The sequence below is a fragment of the Spermophilus citellus genome, assembly GCF_964194105.1.
Source record: "Spermophilus citellus genome assembly, chromosome: 1".
Lineage (NCBI taxonomy): Eukaryota > Metazoa > Chordata > Mammalia > Rodentia > Sciuridae > Spermophilus > Spermophilus citellus.
In genome coordinates this window covers 74,291,559-74,316,233 of record NC_138182.1, presented here as the reverse complement: position 1 = coordinate 74,316,233, position 24,675 = coordinate 74,291,559, and the positions used below count along the sequence as shown (strand labels likewise).

Here is a 24,675-nt window from a genome sequence, read left to right as displayed (position 1 = left end):
TTTCCATATGAATTTCATGATTGCTTTCTCTATTTCTACTAGAAATGCCATTGGTATTTTGATTGGCATTGCATTAAACCTATAGAGAACTTTTGGTAATATCGCCATTTTGATGATGTTAGTTCTGCCTATCCATGAACAGGGTATATTTTTCCATCTTCTAAGATCTTCTTCAATTTCTCTCTTTAGGGTTCTGTAGTTTTCATTGTATAAGTCTTTTACCTCTTTTGTTAGGTTGATTCCCAAGTATTTTATTGTTTTTGAGGATATTGTGAATGGAGTGGTTGTCCTCATTTCCATTTCAGAGGGTTTGTCGCTGATATACAGGAATGCCTTTGATTTATGCGTGTTGATTTTATATCCTGCCACTTTGCTGAATTCATTTATTAGCTCTAATAGTTTCTTTGTAGACCCTTTTGGGTCTGCTAGGTATAGAATCATGTCATCTGCAAATAGTGATAATTTAAGTTCTTCTTTTCCTATTTTTATGCCTTTAATTTCTTTAGTCTGTCTAATTGCTCTGGCCAGTGTTTCGAGAACTATGTTGAACAGAAGTGGTGAGAGAGGGCATCCCTGTCTTGTTACAGATTTTAGAGGGAATGCCTTCAATTTTTCTCCATTCAGAATGATGCTAGCCTGGGGCTTAGCATAGATTGCTTTTACAATGTTGAGGTATGATCCTGTTATCCCTATTTTTTCGAGAGTTTTGAACAAAAAGGGATGCTGTACTTTGTCAAATGCTTTTTCCGCATCTATCGAGATGATCATATGGTTCTTATTTTTAAGTCTATTGATGTGGTGGATAACATTTATTGATTTCCGTATATTGAACCAGCCTTGCATCCCAGGGATGAATCCTACTTGATCATGGTGTACAATTTTTTTGATATGATTTTGTATCCGATTCGCCAGAATTTTATTGAGGATTTTTGCATCTAGGTTCATTAGAGATATAGGTCTGTAGTTTTCTTTCTTTGAAGTATCTTTGTCTGGTTTAGGAATCAGTGTGATGTTGGCCTCGTAGAATGAATTTGGAAGTTCTCCCTCTTTTTCTATTTCCTGAAATAGCTTGAAAAGTATTGGTATTAGTTCCTCTTTAAAGGTTTTGTAAAACTCTGCTGTATACCCATCCGGTCCTGGGCTTTTCTTAGTTGGTAATCTTTTGATGGTTTCTTCTATTTCCTCAATTGATATTGGTCTGTTTAGGTTGTCTATATCCTCCTGTCTCAATCTGGGCAGATCATATGACTTAAGAAATTTATCGATGCCTTCACTATCTTCTATTTTATTGGAGTATAAGGATTTAAAATAATTTCTGATTATCTTCTGTATTTCTGAAGTGTCTGTTGTGATATTGCCTTTTTCATCCTGTATGCTAGTAATTTGAGTTCTCTCTATTCTTCTCTTCGTTAGCATGGCTAAGGGTCTGTCGATCTTATTTATTTTTTCAAAGAACCAACTTTTAGTTTTATCAATTTTTTCAATTGTTTCTTTTGTTTCGATTTCATTAATTTCAGCTCTGATTTTAATTATTTCTTGCCTTCTACTTCTTTTGCTGTTATTTTGCTCTTCTTTTTCTAGGATTTTGAGATGAAGTATGAGATCATTTATTTGTTGGTTTTTTCTTTTTTTAAGGAATGAACTCCATGCAATGAATTTTCCTCTTAGAACTGCTTTCAGTGTGTCCCATAGATTCCGATATGTTGTGTCTGTGTTTTCATTTATCTCTAAGAATTTTTTAATTTCCTCCTTAATGTCTTCTATAACCCATTGATCATTCAGTAACCTGTTGTTCATTCTCCAAGTGATGCATGATTTTTCCTTCCTTCTTTTATTGTTGATTTTCAGTTTCATTCCATTATGGTCAGATATGATGCATGGTATTATCTCTACTCCTTTATATTGTCTAAGAGTTGCCCTGTGACATAATATATGATCTATTTTTGAGAAGGATCCATGTGCTGCTGAGAAAAAAGTGTAACTGCTTGATGTTGGGTGGTATATTCTATATATGTCAATTAAGTCTAGGTTGTTAATTGTGTTATTGAGTTCTATAGTTTCCTTATTCAACTTTTGTTTGGAAGATCTGTCCAGTGGTGAGAGAGGTGTGTTGAAGTCTCCCATGATTATTGTATGGTGGTCTATTAGACTCTTGAACTTGAAAAGAGTTTGTTTTATGAACATAGCTGCACCATTGTTTGGGGCATATATATTTATGATTGTTATGTCTTGTTGGTGTATGGTTCCCTTGAGCAGTATGTAGTGTCCCTCTTTATCCCTTTTGATTAACTTGGGCTTGAAATCTATTTTATTTGATATGAGTATGGACACTCCTGCTTGTTTCCGAAGTCCATATGAGTGATATGATTTTTCCCAACCTTTCACCTTCAGTCTATGTATGTCTTTTCCTATCAAATGCGTCTCCTGTAGGCAGCATATTGTTGGGTCATGTTTTGTGATCCATTCTACTAGCCTGTGTCTCTTAATTGGTGAGTTTAAGCCATTAACATTTAGGGTTATTATTGAGATATGGGTTATCCTTCCAGCCATATTTGTTTATTTATGTTACTGAATATGGTTTGTTTTCCTCTTTAATTATTTTCCCCCCTTTACTGTCCTGCCTCCCACTGTTGGTTTTCATTGTTATTTTCCATTTCCTCTTCCTGTAATGTTTTGCTGAGGATTTTTTGGAGAGATGGTTTTCTAGCTGCAAATTCTTTTAACTTTTGTTTATCGTGGAAGGTTTTAATTTCATCTTCCATCTTGAAGCTCAATTTTGCTGGATACACAATTCTTGGTTGGAACCCATTTTCTTTCAGTGTTTGAAATATGTTATTCCAGGATCTTCTAGCTTTCAAAGTCTGTGTTGAGAGATCAGCTGTTATCCTGATTGGTTTACCCCTAAATGTAATCTGTTTTCTTTCTCTTGTAGCTTTTAAAATTCTCTCCTTATTCTGTATGTTGGGCATCTTCATTATAATGTCTCTAGGTGTGGATCTCTTATGATTATGCACATTCAGTGTCCTGTAGGCTTCTAGGATTTGGAATTCTGTCTCATTCTTCAAGTCTGGGAAGTTTTCTCGTATTATTTCATTGAATAGATTGTTTATTCCTTTGGTTTGGAGCTCTGTGCCTTCCTGTATCCCAATGATTCTTAAGTTTGGTCTTTTAATGTTATCCCATATTTCTTGGATGTTCTGCTCATGGTTTCTTAGCAGACTTGCTGAGCTGTCTATGTTCTTTTCAAGTTGAAATACTTTGTCTTCATTGTCTGATGTTCTATCTTCTAAGTGATCTACTCTGCTGGTAGTATTCTCAATAGAGTTTTTAAGTTGGTTTATTGCTTCCTGCCTTTCTAGGATTTCTGTTTGTTTGTTCTTTATAACTTCTATCTCCCTGTATAGTTGGTCTTTTGCTTCCTGGATTTGTTTATGTATTTCATTGTTGAAGAGATCTTTCATTGTCTGATTTTGCTGTCTAATGTCTTCCTTGAGACTCCAGATCATCTGAAGCATGTATCTCCTGAATTCTTTATCTGACATTCCATCTGCTGCAGATATTACCTCTTGTAACGTTGAGTTGACCTGCATTGCTTGTGGTCCTTTCTTTCCTTGTCTCTTCATACTGTTGGCGTTTCTTTCTGCTTACTGAGACTGTTGTGTTGTTGAATTTTCCCCCTATATATTTGTATTACTCTTGTATAGTTGCAAAGTCTCCCGCGCAGGTGCGGGCAGGGGCTCTGCTCCTCCTCCAATTCGGGCACTGTGCCTACCACATCAGCAGGCCGCTGGGCCTGTTCTGCTGGTTGGTAGCAGGTGTGCCTACCTTGCAGGCGCGTGGGGCAGCTCTGCCACTCCCAGGTTGCTGGGCCTGACCTGCTGGTGGGTTGCAGGTCCGGCTACCTTGCAGGCGCGGGGGGAGGGCGCACACCTATTTGTATTTAGACAGTTATGCGAAATGGAGGACGTAATGCTTGGGATGAAAGTTAGGGGGAAGGGGAAGGTAGGTGCTCTTGAAAAGAAAGAAGGAGAGGGAGATAGATAGCATAGAGGAAAATGGAAAGAGCAGTAAAACTTGGAAGGGGAGAGAGAGAGGGAAAAGGGAGAGAAAAAATTAAAATGAAATAGGAAATAAAATTGGGTCTTAGATATCCATTTTCTTCTCTTCCTGTAGGCAAAGCTGTGCCCTCCGGGCTGAGTTTTGCCCTCAATGTGTCAACAGCAATCCCTGTAAGGGGGTTCCTGGGAGTCTCTCAATCCTGTTGGTCCAGAGCTGTTTCACTTCTACAGCCCCTCCTCCCCTTCCTCCTGCCAGCCAGCCAGGTCCTGCTCACTGGAGGCAGTTCCCCAAGGATTTGGTTACACTTTCAGCCCCACCGAGTGCTCTATTTCCCTAACTACTGAGCACTCTCGCTGTCATTCATCTAAGCCCCAGTGCTGTGGAGCTGTAGTCTGGGAGTCAATTGTTTAATTTTTCCGGACCCCTTTGGTGGGCCCACCTTCGGAATCTGGCAGCTAAGACCATTGGTGTCACTGCTGGTGGTAATAGGAGTTGGGGGTCGAGGACCCCCTCTACTTCCCTCAGCCCCTACAGTCACAACCACACTGCTGGCGGTAGGAGGAGTTGGGGGTCTGGAGTGTCCTCTGTTTCCCTCCGCCCCTACCGTCATGCCCTCTCAGTTCGCGGTTGGGGGAGTTGGGGTTGGGGAGTCTTCTCTGCTTCCCTCTGCCCCTACAGTCACGCCCTCGTCACTGGCAGTAGGGGGAGTTGGGGGTTGAGAGTCCTTTGATCCTTACGGTCACGCCCACGGAGAGATTTTGAAGTTTCCCGGTTGTTTGTATCTGGTGTGAGTGGGAGTCACACACCTGCTAAAGTAGATTCCGCTGGGAAGGAATCTCTTTGGCCAATCTTTGGTGACTTCCCCTCTCTGCTATGGCGGGCCCCTGGCTCCTTGCCGGAGTGTCCGAAGGGAGGGGTGTAACTGGCTTGTCTCTGGTCTGACACAATCTCTGGTTTTAGTTCCCAGTTCGCTATTTCGTGAAGGGTTGGTTAGATTCCCTTCACGCTGTCTTGGGGGGGGGGAGCCGTTCGCCAGGTGGGCGGGGCTGTTAGTAGAGCCGGGAGGGTACGGGCTATCTTCTGGGCCAGGCGGGGACACTTCTCGCTGTGCCGGGCCGCTGGGGGCTGCCTGTAGAACCGGGCAGCTGCGGCTGCGTGGCTAAGATCCGGGCGGGTGGAGTGGCCGTTCGCTGAGCGAGAGCGGGGCCTCCCGGGACCTCGAGGTGGCGGGTGCGGTCTGCGGGTTCTGGCAGGCTGCGCCGCTCGGGGCCGCCAGCCGCTTTCTGAAGCGGCGGGACTGGACCTCCGTGCCCGCGTGGCCGGCCAAGATCCACTTGTCTGGGACAAACTGACACTTCTAATAAACCTACCAATTCCTGGCAGGTCCCCTCTTCACGGAATTTTGCTAGAAGTTCCTCAGTAGGTAGACTGCCGCTGTTCCAATGGGTCTTTCTGATCCCGTTAATGTGGAGACATTGGAATCGCTGCTTCCTGCCGGCGGCCATCCTCTGCCTTCTCCTCCCAAATTTCTTTGTAGACATTATCTAATCCCCGAATGTACTGTTCCCAGGTCCAGTATGCAGGAAGCTTCTTCCTCTTGGCCAAACCTTGCAGAACTTGTGACTTGCGATAAGGGGAAGTGAACTTTTCCTCCTCCTAACTGAGGTTTGTCTCAGCTGACCTAAATCACAGCCACAGCTCTTGCAAAATGTCAGGCCTGAGGGAGCTAAACTCTGCAGACTCAAACCCCAACAGGGGTTTAATTTCATTTTGTTGCATATGGATTTCCAGTTTTCCTAGCACCATTTCTTAAAGAGGCTCTTTTCTCCAATGCATGTTTTTTGTACCTTTGTCCAAGTATTGTAGTTTTGCGGGTTAGTCTCTGTGTCCTCTATTCTGTACCATTGGTTTACCAGTCTGTATTGGTGCCAATACAGTGCTGTTTTTGTTGCTATTGCTCTGTAGTATAGTTTGACGTCTGGTACAGTGATGCCACCTGCTTCACTCTTCCTGCTAAGGATTGTTTTAGCTATTCTGGGTCTCTTATTTTTCCAGATGAATTTCATGACTGCCATAGGGTTTGATTGGAATTGCATTAAATCTGTACAGTGCTTTTGGTAGTATGGTCATTTTGATAATATTAATTTGTCCTATCCAAGTGCAAGGTAGATCTTTCCATCTTTTAAGGTCTTTTTTGATTTCTTTTTTTAGGGTTCTATAGTTTTCATTGTATAGATCTTTCATTAAGTTAATTCCCAAATATTTTTATTTTTTAAGGCTATTATAAATGGAACAGTTTTCCTTGTTTCCCTTCTGAGAATTTGTCACTGATATACAGAAATGCCTTTGACTTATGGTGTTGATTTTATATCCTGCTACTTTGCTGAATTCATTGAGTTCATTTACTAGTTTTAGAAGTTTGCTGGTGGAATTTTTGGGGGGGTCTTCTAGGTATAGAATCATATCATAAGCAAATAGTGCTAATTTCAGTTCTTCTTTTTATATGTATATCACTTTAATCTCTTTCATCTGTCTGATTTCTCTGGCCAGTGTTTCAAGACCTATATTAAATAGAAGTGGTGAAAGAGGGCATCCCTGTCTTGTTCCAGTTTTTAGAGGGATGCCTTCAATTTTTCTCCATTTAGAATTATTTTGGCCTGGGGCTTAGCATAGGTAGCCTTTACGATATTGAGATATGCTCTTGTTATCCTTAATTTTTCTAGTGTTTTGAACATGAAGGGGTGCTGTATTTTGTCAAATGCTTTTTCTGTCTCTATTGAGATGATCCTATAATTCTTATCTTTAAGTCTCTTGATGTGATGAATTATGTTTATTGATTTCCACATGTTGAACCACACTTGCATCCCTGGGATGAATCCCACTTGATCGTGGTGCACTATCTCTTTGATATGTTTTTTTATTCAAATTTTATTGAGAATTTTTGCATCTATATTCATTAGAGATATTGGTATGAAGTTTTCTTTTTCTTTTTTTTTTTTTTTGATGTATCTTTGCCTGGTTTTGGAATCAGGGTAATATTGGCCTCATAGAATGAGTTTGGAAGTGCTGCCTCTTTTTCTATTTCCTGAAATAAATTGAAAAGCATTGGTATTAGTTCTTCTTTAAAGGTCTTGTAGAACTTGGCCGTGTATCCACTGGGTCCTGGGCTTTTCTTGGTTGGTACGCTTCTGGGATGGCATCTTGTATTTTCTTGCTTGAAATTGATCTGTTTAAATTGTGTATATCATCCTGATTCAATTTGAACAAATCATATGTATCTAGAAATTTGTCAATGCCTTCAATATTTTCTATTTTATTGTAGTACAAGTTTTTGAAATAATTTCTAATTATCTTCTGTATTTCTGTAGTGTCTGTTGTGATATTTCCTTTTTCATTACATATGTTAGTAATTTGAGTTTTTTCTCTTCTTCTCTTCATAAGAATGGCTAAGGGCCTGTCAGTTTTATTTATTTTTCAAAGAACCAACTTTTTGTTCTGTCCATTTTTTCAGTGTTTTTTTTTTGTTTGTTTGTTTCAATTTCATTGATTTCAGCTCTGTTTTTAATTATTTCCTATCTTCTACTGCTTGTGGTGTTGATTTGTTTTTTTTTTTTTTTGTAGGGCTTTGAGATGTAATGTTAAGTCATTTATTCGTTGACTTTTTTCTTCTTTTAAGCTATGAATTCCATGCAATGAACTTTCCTCTTAGAACTGCCTTCGTAGTGTCCCAGAGACTTCGATATGTTGTACCTGTGTTTAATCTCCTCCTTGATGTCTTCTGCATTCCATAGCATATTATTTAGTCTCTAGGTATTGGAGTAGCTTTTATTTCTTATTTTATCATTGATTTCTAATTTCATTCCATTATGATCTGATAGAATGCAGGGTAGTATCTCTACTTTTTTATATTTGCTAAGAGTTGCTTTGTGGTATAATATATGGTCTATTTTAGAGAAGGACCCATGTGCTGCTGAAAAGAAAGTGTATCTGCTTGTTGTAGGATGAAATATTCTATATATATGTCAAGTAAGTCTCTGTTATTGATTGTATTATTGAGTATATAGTTTCTTTGTTCAGCTTTTGTTTGGAATATCTATCCAGTCATGAAAGAGGTGTTTTAAAGTCACCCAAAATTATTGTGTGGGTCTGTTTGACTCTTAAACTTGAGAAGAGTTTGTTTGTTTGAACTTATGCTCCATTGTTTGGGGGATATATATATATGTTTAATTGTTAAGTCTTGTTGCTGTATGGTTCCCTTGAACAGTATGTAGTGTCCTTCTTTATCCCTTTTGATTAACTTTAGCTTGAAACCTACTTTATTTGATAAGAGGATGGAAACCCCTGCTTGCTTCCACAGTCCATGTGAGTGGTATTGTTTTTTCCAACCCTTCTCCTTCAGTCTGTGGATGTCTTTTCCTATGAGATGAGCCTCTTAAAGGCAGCATATTGTTGGGTCTTTTTTTTTTTTATTTTGATCCAATCTGCTAGTCTATGTCTTTTGATTGGTGAGTTTAGGCCATTAATATTCAGGGTTAATATTGAGGCATGATTTATATTCACAGCCATTTTGGTCTGTTTTTTGTATTTAACATGTCTTGTTTCTCCTCTGATTAGGTTTTCATATAGTGTAATACCTCCCTCTGCTGATTTTCATCCTTGTTTTTCATTTCCTCTTCTTGGAATATTTTGTTGTGGATGTTCTGTAATGCAGGCTTTCTAGTTGTAAATTCTTTTAACTTTTGTTTATCGTGGAAGGTTTTTATTTCATCATCAAATCTAAAGCTTAGTTTTGCTGGATATAAGATTCTTGGTTGGCATCCATTTTCTTTCAGAGCTTGGTATATGTTGTTCCATGATCTCCCGGCTTTGAGGGTCTGGGTTGAAAAATCTGCTGAGATACGAATTGGTGGTCCTGAATTGAATACGTGTGGTCCTGTGCCAGAGGCTGGGCTTCGGTCTCCCCCTATATGTGATCTGACTCCTCTCTCTTGCAGCTTTTAAGATTCTATCCTTACTCTGTATGCTAGGCATTTTCATTATAATGTGCCTTGCTTTAGATCTGTTGTAACTTTGTACATTTGGTGTCCTATAAGCCTCTTGTATTTGGTTTTCCAATTCATTCTTCATGCTTGGGAAATTTTCTGATATTATCTCATTGAAGAGATTGTGCATTCCTTTGGTTTGAAACTCTGTGCCTTCCTCTGTCCCAAGAACTCTTAGATTTGGTCTTTTGATGCTGTCCCATAATTCTTGGATGTTCTGTCATCACTGTGTGATCAACTTTATTTTCCAGATTGTATATTTTGTCTTCATTATCTGATGTTCTTTCTTCCAAGTGATCTAGTCTGTTGGTTATGCTTTCTATTGAAATGTTTATTTGGTTTAGTGTAGTCTTCATTTCAAGGATGTCTGACTGTTTTTTTTTTTTTCAGAGTCTCTATCTCTTTCCTGAAGTAATATTTTGCTACCTATATTTGTTCTCTTATCTCCTGTTGGAGTGATCATTTTTTTTTCTTGTATTTGCTCATTTAGGTCATTCTTTAGTTTACAGATTATTTTAATTATGAACATTCTGAACTCCTTCTCTGACATTTAATCAACTTTGTGGTCCATGGGTTCTGTTATTGTAGTATCCTGGTTTGGGGCACTTTCCTCCCTTGTTTTTTCATATTCTCTATGTGTCTTCCTTTCTTACAGTATGGATCCTGGACCCAGGTCCCTCGCAGGCTGGTGTGGGCAGATCTGGGCTGGGTCTGCCCTCCTGTTGTAGTCTGCTGGTCAGAACGTGTGGTCCTGTGCCAGAGGCTGGGCTTCGGCAGGTGTCTGCAGGTTATGAGATGAACCGGGGCTTACTATGAGCCTGGGTCCCGCACAGGCCTGTGTAGGCAGATGAGTGCCTTCTTAGAGGGGATACGAATTGATCTCCCCCTATATGTGATCTGATTCCTCTCTCTCTCTCGAAGCTTTTAAGATTTTATCCTTGCTGTGTATGCTAGCTATGCTCATTATAATGTGCCTTGGTTTAGTTTTGTTGAAACTTTGTACATTTGGTGTCCTGTAAGCCTCTTGTATTTGGTTTTCTAATTCATTCTTCATGCTTGGGAAATTTTCTGAGATGCAAATTGGTCTCCCCCTATATATGATCTGATTCCTCTGTCTTGCAGCCTTTTTTGTGGTTCTGTGTGTTTTACTGTTGGGAGCCTTACCATGTTCTCATGATAAAAGCTGAAAGAAAATACCCCAAGTCTTCAGTAGTGAAAGGGGAAAAGCAACCATTTTGAAATAAGCCCAGAACATTTTTTCTTCTTAGCATGCCAGCCCTCAGAAGAAGCTATTTTTATACAGCCTAACAGATCAAGGTTTTGATAGAGCCTAACAGTTTTGGGGGAGAGAAATAACCAACTCCAGCCCCCTGTAATCTTCTTGTCTCACCTGAGAGGGAAGAGAAGTGAGACCCAGGGGCCTAGGCTCACTAGAAGACTGAGACCTAACTATAGACTGTAGAGCACTTCTCTTTCCCAACAACTTACCAATATATCACTGGTCTGTGTACTCCCATTTTGTTTTGTTTTGTTTTGTTTACCAGTGTGTCATGTCTGGCTTTTATCAAAAAATTACAAAGCATGTTAAATGGCAAAAAACACAGTTTGAAGAGACAAAGCCAAGCATCAGAATCAGGGAAGTTCGAATTTTCAGACTTGGAATTTTAAATAACTATGATCATTATGCTATGGGCTGTAAAGAAAATGTAGACAACTTGCTAAGGGTTAAGGAGAGGTAAAGTAATCAATAGAAATGGAAATTCTAAATTAAAAAATTTATTGAAGAGCATGTGAGCAGACAACTTGTATGGGGAAATATGAATTTCAACAGAGAAAATGAAATTATTTTTTAAAATGCTGGACTGGAGAATACTGTATCAGAAAGAAAGAATTCAATTGATGGGTATGGGAACAGACGGCACAGTGATCAGTGAAATTGAAGAGAATCCAATAGAAATTGTTCAGACTGATCACCAACAGAAAGTGAATTTACAAAAATCAGCTTAGAGCCACCAAAATACTGGTCTAGTACATATGCAATTGGAGCCATGGAAGACAAGAGAGAAAGAATAAAGCAGAAAAAATAATGGATGATAATTCTTGACTCCTGATGATATCTGTCAACCAACAAATATAAGAATCTTGGCAAATTCCAGAACTTATAAATTATAGAAAAAACACATCATAGTAACATAGAACAAAGTTAAAGAAAAACATTGGAAGGAGCAAGAGGAAGGATGCATATTATACATAGGGAGGTGTTACAGTTTGGATGTGAGGTGCCCCCCCCAAAGCTTACCTGTTGGAAACTGTATGATGATGAATTAATCCCCTGATAGGAATTAACTGAGTGGTAACTGAAGGGGCAGGGTGTGGGTAGAGGAGGTGGGAATTGGGGGCATGGCTTTGGGTAGATATTTGTAACTGGCAAGAGGAGACCTCTCTCTGGTTCCTGATCATCATGAAAGCTGCTTCCCCCTACTACACTCTTCCACCATGGTTCTACCTCACCTGGAGCCCTGAGGAATAGAGCCTGATATCTGAGAATTGAGTCCTCTGAAATTGTGAGCCCCCAAATAAACTTGTCCTCTTCTAAAGTTGTTCTGGTTGGGTCTTTTAGTTACAGCAGCAAAAAAGCTGAGTAAGGTAGGAGGAACAGTATTAAGAATGACATCTGATTTTTCCTTAGAAACAGTTGAGACCAGAAAACAATGGATAAAGTCTTGAAGGGGAAAAAATGTTCTATAATCTCTAATCAATGAAATATCCTTTGAAAATACAAAAAAAATGATGACATATTTTACACAGAATCTGAAAAGAATTAGTCTCCCAGTAGAACTTCACTACAAAAAAATATATTTAAAAAGTTCTTTAGACCAAAGGGAAATGATACTAGATAGAAATGCAAGAAGGAATAAAGATTACCAAAAAAGTAAAAATGGACCTGGGTATGGTGGTACACACCTACAGTCCCAGTGGCTCAGCAGGCTAAGGCAGGAGGATCACGAGTTCAAAGCCAGCCTCAGCAACTTAGCAAGACTGTAAGCAACTCAGTAAGACCCTCTCTAAATAAAATATATAAAAAGGCTGGGGATGTGTCTTAGTGGTAAAGAGCCCCTGGGTTCAATCCCCAGTATCATAAAAAATAAGTAAATATGGAAAGAAATAAAAATATTATTAAAATTTATGTCTATTGTACATATAAGAGACTATTGTTTAAAAGTTATTGTGGAGTTTATAATCTGTGTGACAAGAAACTAAGTGATAATAAGAACTCTGAAGGTACAAGGGAGTGAATGGAATTATACTCTAGTATTTTATATTGTTTGTTAATACTGTATTATTTGAAAGTTGATTGTGATGAGTTAAGGATGCATATTGTAATTTCCAGTAACTATTAAGCATAACTTATAAAAAAGATAAAATGGAATCCTAAAATAATTATTTTATTACCCCAGAAGAAGGCAGGAAAGAAGGAACAAGGAACAGAAGGGACAAATAGAAAACAAATGCCCAGGTGATAGAATTAAATCCAGCAATAGGCAATACATTCTTTAAATAGAAACATTTTGACACTCCTCTTAAAAGGCAGAGATTATCAGTCTAAATAAAACAGCAAGACTAAAATATATGTATTTTAAGAATAAAGATAGAAACTTAAAGAAAATAATGAGAAAAATATGCCATGTAAATATAAAGCATAAGAAAACTGGTTTGGTGGTGATAAGATAGACTGTAAAAGAGATGAAGGACATTTTGTCACAGTAAAAATCAGGAACACTGAACACCAGTCTTAAATGTATATGCGTATAATAAGAGGACTCCAAGGATACATAGAATAAAAATAAACAGAACTAAGGGAAAAACTAGACAAGCCCAAAATCCTAGTTGGAAATTTTAATGGGAAACCCTCACTAATTGAAAGCACATGTAGACCATAAAGAAATAAATACTTGCATGCATGAATGAATGATGTAGAAGGTTTGAACACTACCAACCAATCTAACTTAGTTGATCTGTATATACTGAACTCCCAAACTGTGGAATGCACATTCTTTTAATTTCCCATGGAACTTCACCAATATGGAACATATGCTAGGCTGCAAAAGAATAAGTTTAAAAAGATTAGTATATAGAATGTGATGATAATGGAATAATAATAATAGTTTTAGATAATTCTCAATTATTAGAAAGTCAAGCAGTATCTTTTTACTCACTGGATCAACAAAGAATTCAAAACAGAAATTAGATATTATTTCTAGTGGTAATTAAACACAAAATATCAGTGTATTGTGAGATTTAGCTAAATGTTTAGAGAGAAATTTGTAGCTTTAAATGCTTATATTTGAAAATAAAGATCTAAAATCATATGTACTTTGTTCATTTGAACTCTTATTGTTGCTCAACAATACTGATATAATTTCTTAGTTTTGGTATTCTTATCAGAGTGCTTATTTCATATCTTCTCCTTAATCCTGTACTACCCCACTCTGATGGCCACTCTGATTATTTTATTGGTAAAATAAAAGCAATCAGGAAATCTTGACATCTGTGTTCTGACATATCAACCCACTATGAGGGCTGTGTACTGGTGTATCCTGCTCACCCTCCTTTAAAATGATAACTTGTTCCTACTCCTATCCAAACCATCTCTTCCACTTGAGCACTGGATCCCACCCCCTTGTGCTCACTCTAGGACTACGTTTACCTTCCTTCCTTCTTCTCTGCATCTTCCCCCAACCCCCACTTATATATATCCTTCCTATAAAATACAACATGTAGGGAAATCTCTCAGCTTAAACCAGATTGTCCTCTCCCTGTTGTCCTATTTTTTGCTTCCTTTCACTGCAATAGTCCTTCAAAGAACTATTTATTTCTCCAATATCTCTGCTTTCATTATTGTCTTTGTCCCAGTTAAAGTTTTATCCTTTCCACTCTTTTGAAACTGTGCTTGTCAACATTATCAGTGCCTTTCAAGTTGCTGACTCTAGCGATCAATTGCAGTCCTATGACTTAATCTGTTAGTAGCAATGGATTATTGATAACTTCCTGCCTTTGAAGAGACTTGTTTCATCTGGCTTCTGGACTACCTCACTTTGGTGTTTATTGTGCCTTACAGCTATTTGTTATTACTTTCCTTTGTTGGTCTTCCCAACCCCTGTAAGTTGGTGTGCTCCAGAGGTCAGTCATTGAAATTCCTCTCTGCCTGTTCCCATTCAACTAGGCAAGCTCTTCCAGTGTCATGGCTTGAAATACAATCTTTATGCTATGACTTCCAAATGTACGTGTTCATTTCTGATCTCTCCCCTAGACTTCAAACTCACATATACAGCTACCCATTTGATAGCATCTTGGATTTCTAATGGGCATCTCAGATTCAACTTGTCTAAAACTAAATTTATCATTCTTTTCCTTTCCTTTTCCCCAACCCCTCTGTCTTAGCAAATGAGCACTCTACCAGTTGCTTTTGGATTGTCTCTTCTGTCTCTTATAACAGATATCCAATCCAATAGCAAATGATATCAGTTATATTAAAAATATTTGCCAATCTGTACACCTGCTGCCTGTCTCACTGCTACTATTCTAGTCTAAGTCACCATCACCTCTCACCTGCTAGTCAGGATCCTCCCAGATGGTCTCTTTACTCCCACTGTAGTCACCCACCCCTCAAAGGAGAGGGCATTTATTTTTCTTCTCCACCACTCACTGGCTTCCAGCCACATTGGCCTCTGTGATATTGCTCACACATACCAAGCATGTTTCTGTCTTCTGCCTGGAAGATTCTTCCCCTGTATACTCCTATAGAATATCTTCTACCACTCTCTAGTCTCCTACTGTTTTCTTCAGGGTGTTAGTTATCAGCTGTCACATTCTCTGTTTAATTGTCTGTTTCCCCCAACTGTAATATGTGCTTCATGAGACTTTGACTGTGTTCACTGCTGTGTTTCTTCAGTCCACTGAGATAATGCCTCTCACATAGTGTGTGCTTGATGAGTGTTTGCTGAATAACTGAGTATGTTTAATAACCAGTGTTCATTAACTTCTTATAAAATGCTTAGAAAGAATATTGTTGAAATCCATGCAACATTTTTATGTGGGGGTAATTGGAACATAGATTTCTCAAGCTGGAAACAAGTTCATATGGTATGAATAAGTCCAGAATTGTAACCTTTGCCAGTAATGAATGAGTAAGTTACATTTCCCTCAGTATGGTTGCTAATTCAATCCAGAATTATTTTAGTTTAACTATTAATGGACTTGCCATTGAAAGAGTGAGTTAGGATTCTGCTTTTAAAATCTGTCGCTGTTTGCAAAACTGAAGACTATAATTGCAACACTTTATTCTTGTTCATCAAAAAATGCAACTCCTTCCATTTCCTTCCTCTTAGTCACTTGTCAGCTTTCAGCAGCTGGCAAAATATTAATTATACAAGTGTTTAATTTCTGTGTTTCTCTGTAAATCAAGAGCTTCCAAGTGGAACTATAGTATCAATTGCTTGCTTTTCAAATAGAGCTATGCATTGATAGGAGAGGGCACATGTTACTTATCCTTTTCTGCTTATATAGCATCTAGCAGAGAGTACAGAGAGTTTTTCTCAATAATAGTCACAATGCTTTGCAAATGCTGCTATAACTTTTGCAAGAGGCTGTGACATACACTCCCATCTTTTTGGAGATCTATTTTCTCCCTCTAAATTAGTCTTCTGTGTAGTTAAAGGGGAAAGGATAGGAGATTGTGAGATTGCACTGAAATATATATGTATATATTTATATAAAATATGTAATGAATATGAATTGTCAAGTAGGAAAACAAAAATTAGTTTCACCTGACTATGTCACATATTCAGAAATAAAGAACTAACCACTGGATACGAAAGCATTTAGAACATGTGCTCATCTGCAAGGCACCCAGCATTTACCAAGAGAGTGTTATAAAACAGCAGTTCTGAAAGATGTGACTAGGTGTTTCTAAGCCAGGTCACTTTGAAAGCATGGTATGCTAGAATCCTCTTGGAGATTCCCAGCACATACACATATTAGCCTGTTAAAGATTTTGAGATGCCCTAAGGGATAGGAACATGTTTAATCTGTTTAGCTCAGCATTTTCCAAACTTCAAGCAGAGAACATTAGCTGGCAGTGTACTTGTTAACAAGAAGACACTGGTTTAGATCACTGTTTTTGCTCAGTGACAGAGAGTTTTTGCTCAGTGACAGAGAGTTTTTGCTCGGCAAAAGCAATATAGAGTTCAAAAGCTTAACTAATGCCCTCAAAGAGCTTAGGGAAATAAAGACTAGAGTTATGAGAGTCATGGGATTGAGGTAGGATTAGAGTATTGTGGGAGCCCAGAGAGGACATCTATTCTTACAGACCCTAGTCTGCATCCTGAAGGGTCAGTTTTAAATTAACCGGGTGATGACTCAGTCAATGCATTTTTATTCATATATTCCAAAATATTTTCTGAAAACCTATAATCAAGGTGTGCTGTAGCCACAGGGGATTGACAGAGCAGTGCACAAAACTGAGGAGAATTCTTGTCTTTGTGGATCATATGTTTTAATGGGGAAGATAGATGATAAATTATGAGAACACATAAAAGTACCATACTTGATTGCATGGTAATAAGCACTAAAGAGAAAACTCCAGCAGTGAGGAGATGAGGGAGGGGGTGTGATGATGTATGTGATGAGGTGATACAGTTAGCTAGGGTTGCTAAAAAGTCTCACTTAGAAGGTGACATTTGAACATACAGCTGGATGAAGTGAGAGAGCTAAACAGAAATGACCTGGGCAGAAGGAATAGGAAATGCAAAAGACTGGGGAGAAGGAGTACACTGGCATGTCTGAGAAGCAGTGAGGAAGCCAGTGTATGGGAATGGAATGTGCGTGCAAAGGGGTATGGGAGATGAGGCCAGGAGAGTAAGTGGAGCCAGATCATGGAGAACTGTATGTCATTTCCTGGTCTTTGGCTTCTAGTCTAAGTGAGATGGCAAGGAACAGAAGGGACTTAAGAATGCAGAAAAGAACCAGGATCTAACTTAAGGTTGATAAGATGACTCTGCTGCTCTATAGGAAGTGATCTGAAGCAGGCATGTGTCTGGGTGAATAATGGGAAGTGAATTCCTTGGCAGTAAGTGATATCCAGGGGAAAGGTGAGTGTGACTTGGATCAGGGCGGGATTCAGGGAGGTGGTGCAGGATGGTCAGGTTCTGGGTCTATTCTGCAAAAGTATGCTTGGGGAGGGTTTGCTGGAGAGTCAACAGATGGGAGAGAACAAGATGAGTCAAGGATGACCCCTAAGGCTGTGGCATGAGTAACAAGAAGGATGCAGTTGTCACTTTTCAAGCATAGAAGATGATGAAAGGAGCAGGCTTGGGAAGGAAAATGAGGAATTCTGTTCTGGAACATGAGTTTGGATTGTTCATTAGACACCCAGGTGATGTTGTTCAGTAGAAGTGTAATATATGAGTGTGCCTTTCAGGCGGAGTGCACCTTGAAATAGAAGTGAGGAGTTATAAGCACTGAGAGAGTATTTGAAGCCATTAGACTGGATTAGATACCCAAGCGAATGTTGACAGGAAAGGGAGGAGATTGAAATATTTGACATGGAGATCTATTTTTGTCAGTAGTTTTTTTTCCATGTTTTTTTGGTAGTTGCAGATGGACATAATGCCTTTATTTTATTTGTTTATTTTTATGTGGTGCTGAGGATCGAACCTAGTGCCTCATGCATGCTAGTCAAGCGCTCTGCCACTGAGCTATAGCCCCAGCCCCTGTCAGTAGTTTTTAAGAGCAAAGTTCTTGGAAATATTGAAACACTAGGTTTAAGCACAAATAACTTTTTTTTTCTTTTGCCAAATAGCAAAAAAAAAAACCTTCTATTAAATAAAAGTAAACCCCCAAGACCCTGAGCCATTGGTTTATATGAAGAAGTTTCTAGTCTGGGCAGGGGAGGAAGCTGAGGAGGAGCCAACAGATAGGATTTAGGTGTGAGGCAGGCAAGTGAGCAGACTTGGCAAAGGGGGACATGGCAACCATGGACCAGATAAGGCCCAGAGTTGGCCCTTGACTTAAAAAGGAAGTGGTCTTCCGAGGCAGGAGAACTGTTTAATAGAGTGGTAGGGCAAAAATGCCAGGAAGAATGGGGAAAGGGACTTGGATAGAACATAAGCCACTCAGTATCATCTGGCAAGTCCTATGACCAAATTTCTGCTTGATAATTGTTCTATCAATACAACATTGTTCTTGCAGTCCCTAAACCCATTTGCTTCCTCCCACCATATCTGTGCCTTTTGTGCAAGCCCCCCCCATCAACTGTCAACTGCCTTCACTCTCTTTCTTAAACTAATCACTAAATCACTAGCATTACAATGCATGCAATGACAGCCCAAAATCTAAGCACTTTACCTGCTTTTTCTTTTCTAACAAATCTGCTGTGATTTTAGTCATCTTAAAAATAACTGAAATCTCTCTCACCACCTTATATCCTACTATCAAACTAAATAAACAAGAGCTGGGGTTGTAGCTCATTGGTGAAGTGCTTACCTAGCACGTGAGAGGCATTGTCTTTGATCCTCAGCACCACATAAAAAAAGAGATAAAAAAACATAATGTTTGGGTTGTTATTTGGAATCATTACTGCAGAAGAAATAGAGAAAGAGGCTGTTAACAATTCAGAGTAAAGAGGGGAATAGAGGTTTGTTTCAGTGTAGAATCCTTAATTTTTATGATTTTCTTCTGAAACTTTTAAAATTTTCATCTAAAAAACTTTTTAGTTGTGAATGGACCTTTATTTTATTTATTTTTATGCGGTGCTGAGAATCAAACCCAGGGCCTCACACATGCTAGGCAAGCGCTGTACTACTGAGCCACAACCCCAGCCAAAATTTTCATTTTTAATAGTGATAAAATATGCATAACTCAAAATTTACCACCTTAATTTTTAGGTGTACACTTCAATACTGTGGGAATGTTCAAATTGTGCAGTAGATCTTGAGAATTTTTTTATCTTGTGGAAGAACTGAACTCTGTTCCCATTAAACAACTCCCATTCTCTTCTTTCCCCAACCCCTAGCAAGTACCATTCTACTTTCTGTTTGTAAGAATTTAACTTCTCTAAGTAATTCATCTCAGTAAAATCACAGTATTTATCTTTTTGTGACTATTTCCCTTGTTATCAAGGTTCATCCATGTTGTGTCATGTGTCAGAATTTCTACCTTTTGAATGCTGAATATTTCATTTGTGTATCCTTTCACCTGTTGATGGTCATATGGGTTGCTTCCACCTCTTGGTTGTTGTGACTAACACTTCAATGAACCTAAGTGTACAAGTATTTCTCAAGTCCCTGTTTTCACTTGTTTTGGACATGTACCCAGAACTGAAATTGCTGGATCATACTGGTATTCTATGTTTAATGTTTTGAGGATCTGCCATATTCTTTTGTATTTTGTGGCCAAGTAGATTCAGTGAAGTAAATGATAAAAGCATAGATCTAAAAGTTAGTAGACCATGATTTTGTTTCATCTGCTTTTGCCACTTGCCAGTCAGGAGATTTAGAAAGATTACTTTTCTGATCCTCAGTTTGATTACCTGGAAAATGAAAAACAGTAATTCCCTGATAGCCTCTGGGCCTCACTCATTTACTTGTTGAAGGGGTATGTGTGTGGGAAGCCTTGCTCTAGGACTGGGCCTGCAACATTGAGCAGACAGATAAGGTTCTTGCTCTTCAGAAGTTCACAGTCTGATGGATTTTAGCACTGAGAACAGAAACTGGCTATGAGAGTGCTCAGTAAACTGTAAATCACCAAGAAAATGTTAGTATTATGCTTGCTCCATTGAAGTTTTCTTCTGGAATGTTTGGGTTGTTATTTGAGTGATAAATTGATGGAAAAAGAAAATAAAAAGAACTCTGTCATAGAAGTTAAGTCCTTACATGAAATAGGCAGATATTAAATATTTGTTGAATGTGTAAAGGAAGGTATTGGGATTTGGAAATTCAGTGTAAGTAGATCTAAATTTTATGTCTCTTTGTTAAATCTTCGGAAATATTAAATCCATTTTAAGAAAAGTTGGGAGTTATATCTAGCACTCAAAGGAACATAGAGTTGACCATACAGAAAAAAAATTAACTCAAAATTCAAAATACTGATTTTTAGAGAGCGTAAAATCACACATCACTGTCTCTAGATTTCCAAATATAAATTAGAAGAACTTAATGCCATTGTAAAGAGCCAACCAGGGCTGGGGTTATAGCTTAGTAGTGCAGCGCTGCCTAACATGTGAGAGGCACTGAGTTTGGTCCCAGCAAGCACCACATAAAAAATAAAATAAAGGCATTGTGTCCATCTAAAACTAAAAATATTTTTTTTAAAAAACAACAGGACCAAATATCTAATGTTTCTCATTGTGAATGAGGTAAATTTAAGGTCAAATATGATTTATTGAATTATTTTGAGGGGTAAAAGGGAAGGTTAGTTCCTGAAATTGTATTTATACTTAAAACATACAAAATGAGAATTTTTTTCTTCCTTAAAGAAGTCACATTTAGCAGGACACAACTTGAGTGATCATTCAGGCAGTGATGAAGATTCTGTATTATCTATTTTAGAATTCTGCCACTTTTCATCAACTTTTCAATTATATAAATATCTAATAAATTCCCAAAGTTCTAAGGCTGTGGACTGTGATACTTCATTTTTACACTCATTTGCACAGGACCCTGGGTGTTGACACTAATTAGCACTGGTGTGGCTGTGCAGGGGCAGCTCAACAGCTCCTTAGCAGATGGCTTTCTCCATTTCTTCTCCTCTACAGGCAAACATGCTGAAGACATATTTGGTGAGTTGTTTAATGAGGCTAACAACTTCTACATCAGAGCAAATTCTCTTCAAGACAGAATTGATTGCCTTGCTGTCAAAGTTACCCAGCTGGATTCCACAGTCGAAGAGGGTAGGTAATTGCATGAAAGCAGTGAGCTAGAAGTGATGTTGACAAGATGGTAGTAATTAATTGCAGTGTAATTACTGCTTTTTCCTTGAAGAATAGTGAGGAAAACCCTACAACATTGGGTTAATTAGTGATGGGAAGATTCATATCTTGTTTATCTCATACACCATGCATTTGCTATTTTATATATATATTATATATAAATAATATATATATTATATATATATATATGTACTACAATTATATATAAACATAGTATTTGTTCTAAAGGCTTCTTCAAATATATTCAGTAGTAGAAGTCCTAATATAGGTTAATGGTAGTTATTTTGAAAATACATTCTTGCCTAAAACAGAACCATCCAAAGAGATAGTCCAACCAAGAGGGAGGGTCATAGGTGTATCATGCCAAAGAGCAAAACCTTTAGCCTAATTGTTAGGGTTGATGCTTATGGATAATCTTGGTGATTCTGCCAATTTAAAAAATGTTATTAATCTCAGAAATAGCAGTTACCAAAGGCCTTTAAGCTCAGGTTTTAAAATAACATTAACCAAACACTATGTAAGTTAACTGAAAATCATTTTGATTATATTTCCTAAAATTGTGGCAGTTGCAATAAAATTTAGACCATCAGTAATTCCATTTTAAAAATTTCATTTTCAGTATTTTTTGAATGAAAGACTGAGATTAGACTGGAATAAATTTGCTAAAAAATTGCAAGATACACCATTCATATTTGCTTTGAGAAAAACATTCAAGTTATGAAATAATTTTAGAATTTCTAAATTATTTTAGAATTTCTCTCACTGTTTTAAAATGATCCCAGCATTTGATTTTTGTATTTATAGTAGTATCAATAAAAATAAGCTGTAAATTAAAAAAACATAGTTTATTTGTGAAATTTATCCCTCATTATTTTAAAAAGTATATTTGTTCGTGCTCAAAGGTAAAATTAAATTAGTATCAATATCCATTATGAATGTTCTGACTTTTCCAACAATAGGAAGCTAAAAACATGCTCTTTTAAATCAGATTTTTGAATTTTATTTTCTAGTTAAAAATAAAAATTTAGGGCTGGGGTTATGGCTAAGTGGTAGAGTGCTTGCCTAGCATGTGTGAGGCACTGGGTTTGATTCTCAGCACCTCATATAAATAAGTAAATAAAATAAAGGTCTATCAACAACTAATAAAAAATATTTTAAAAAATAAAAATTTAAATGGCAATTTTGTCAGTTGAGATAAGGAATTCATAACATCTTAAATCAATTATTCAGTTTTAAAATTGATAGCACAGGTGATTGTTTTTTTTTAATTTAGCTTTAGACGGACACAATACCTTTATTTCATTTATTAATCTTTATGTGGTGCTGAGGATTGAACCCAGTGCCTAACACATGCCAGGCAGTATTCTACCACTGAGCTCCAGCCCAGCACAGGTGATTTCTCATATTCAACTTTATTAGGTTTTTATGTTGGCTTTTTGAATTGAAATGATTATGATAAACATTATGCTGGAAAAGGTTAATCTCTAGATGAAATTTTATGACATTTTATAGTATGTGTATGTGTCATGTCTTTACAATCCCTTTTCAATTAGGATTTTACCTTATTATTTTCCTTGATATGGATATGAGAGTGGAAGAGATATTTGACTGAAATATAGGAAATATAGCTCACCTTTTTTTTTTTTCTGGGGGGGGGGTGAAGGCTGGAAGATGTTGTAAGTGTCACATAACAACCTGAATTAGTTTCAGTGGCCAAGCTGGTGGGTTAATAGGACCAGTGTACTCTCCACAAAAAGTTTATATCAAGGTCAGATGAGTGAACAAATAAAATGTAAATGCTGTACAGACACAAGAAAGAAATATATCTAGCACTGATATTTTGGCTCCTTTGTATAGTTTTGTTTCATAAGTCAAGCTACTCAGTTTCTAGGACTTTATGTTAAGAAACTTTTGTTGTCTTTCCTTAATGTCAGTGTTGTAAAAGCTTAATGTATTATTTACACTTGTGCGATTTTTGCACAAGTATAAGGTATTATACTTAAACTATTATTAACTGAGGTTTTCCCCTAGGATGCTGAAATCTATGTATTTACATGCCTTTTATACTCATAACTATATTCCCATGTGGTTTCTGAGAAAGACTGTTTAAAGAATCTGAAGCTCTACTACTTAGGTCCAGTGAAAAATTTGATCTCTACAGAGGAAGAAAAGCCATAATTTGACCATATTTTAGAGAAAACTGTTACCTCTAAGCGAGGAGGGATGGTCATTTTCTTTAAGCATGGTTTTAAATGAACAATTTAAAAACCCATCATTTGGTTATTACAGGAGATGTTTACTATAGTGGGTCAATTGATACTTATTCCTAAATGGTTAAAAATTCTATATAATTTTATATATATATATTATATTATATATATATATATATCTCCGTATATAATTTAATTTGGGGGACTTTTCTCTAAACAGTGTCACTACAGGACATCAACATGAAAAAAGCTTTCAAAAGTTCTACAGTTCAAGATCAGCAGGTGGTTTCACACCTTACAGGTATGGCTTCCCACATCCTCAAAGTGTTTTTAGTCATTGTGGATGGAGAGTTAGACAGTGTTGGAAACACACTTATGTACTGGATGTATCCTGGATATCTCATTTGGGTTAAAAGAATTCTTTCAAACTTTGAAAACAATAATGCTGTTGAAATTAGTCCCTGGTGCTGGATTACTAAAGTTCTGGTATTTCAGGATACATATCACTTACCAGGAGAAGTTTGAACTCTGATTTTAACTCTTAGACTTGAATCTTTTAAGTAGAGGTGGGCATTTTATATAATGGCTTTATGTGTGATTATCTTGTGTTTACTTATGTTCAAAGCCAGTTCAAAAGGAGCAGCACAGTTTATTTATAATGCAGCAAAATATCTGTCTCAGTGCTTTAGCACTGCAGAGACATTTATTATTAATTCAGAAAAATGTATGCTACAGTGTTAGGGGTTTTTAAGGGTGAAAATAGAGTCACAAAATTAACTTTCTGTTATTGTTAAAATGGTAAAATACATTATAAGGAACAAATTTCTAAGAAAAAGGACAGAAAAATTTTAAAGGCTTCTTCCTCTGTCCATCTTTGTTCCCTGTGTTAGTCAGCTTTTTGTTGTAGTGACCACAATACTTGATAAGAACAAGTTGGAGGAGAAAAGATTTATTTCGGCTCATGGTTTCAGAGGTTTGAGTCCATGATCAGCCTTCCATTTCGTTGGACCTGAAGTGAGGCAGAGGATTGTGGTGGATGGGCATGGCCGAGGAATACCAGGATACCAGGAAGCAAAGAGAGAAAGGAAGGGACTAGGGGGAAGATAAAACCTTTTAGGGCACACCCACAATGACCCGCTTCCTCCAACTAGGTACCACCTCCCAAAAGTTCATTTAACCATCAGTGGATTAGTCCACCTATGTGGTCAGACCCCTCATGATCCAGTCACTTCTCAAAAACCCCACCTCTGAATACTGCTATATTGGAAACACAAGACACTGGGGGACATTCTGGGTTCAAACTACAACACTCTCCTCTTTGGAGGCCACTTATTTCACCTCTGCCCAGCACACATTGTGGAAATCAGTGGCCCTAGAG

At 37.6% G+C, this 24,675-nt stretch overlaps 1 protein-coding gene across 1 annotated transcript in view; it reads left to right on the top strand.

Moving 5' to 3' along the window:
- The window catches only part of LOC308653392 (actin-binding protein WASF3-like), a 79,655-nt gene that overhangs the window by 38,725 nt on the left and 16,255 nt on the right, over nt 1-24,675 (top strand). Inside the window, exons 3-4 of the mRNA XM_081301973.1 lie at nt 20,914-21,048; nt 23,518-23,598. Coding sequence (XP_081158099.1) covers nt 20,914-21,048; nt 23,518-23,598 — 216 coding nt within the window. The remainder of the gene's footprint in view (nt 1-20,913; nt 21,049-23,517; nt 23,599-24,675) is intronic.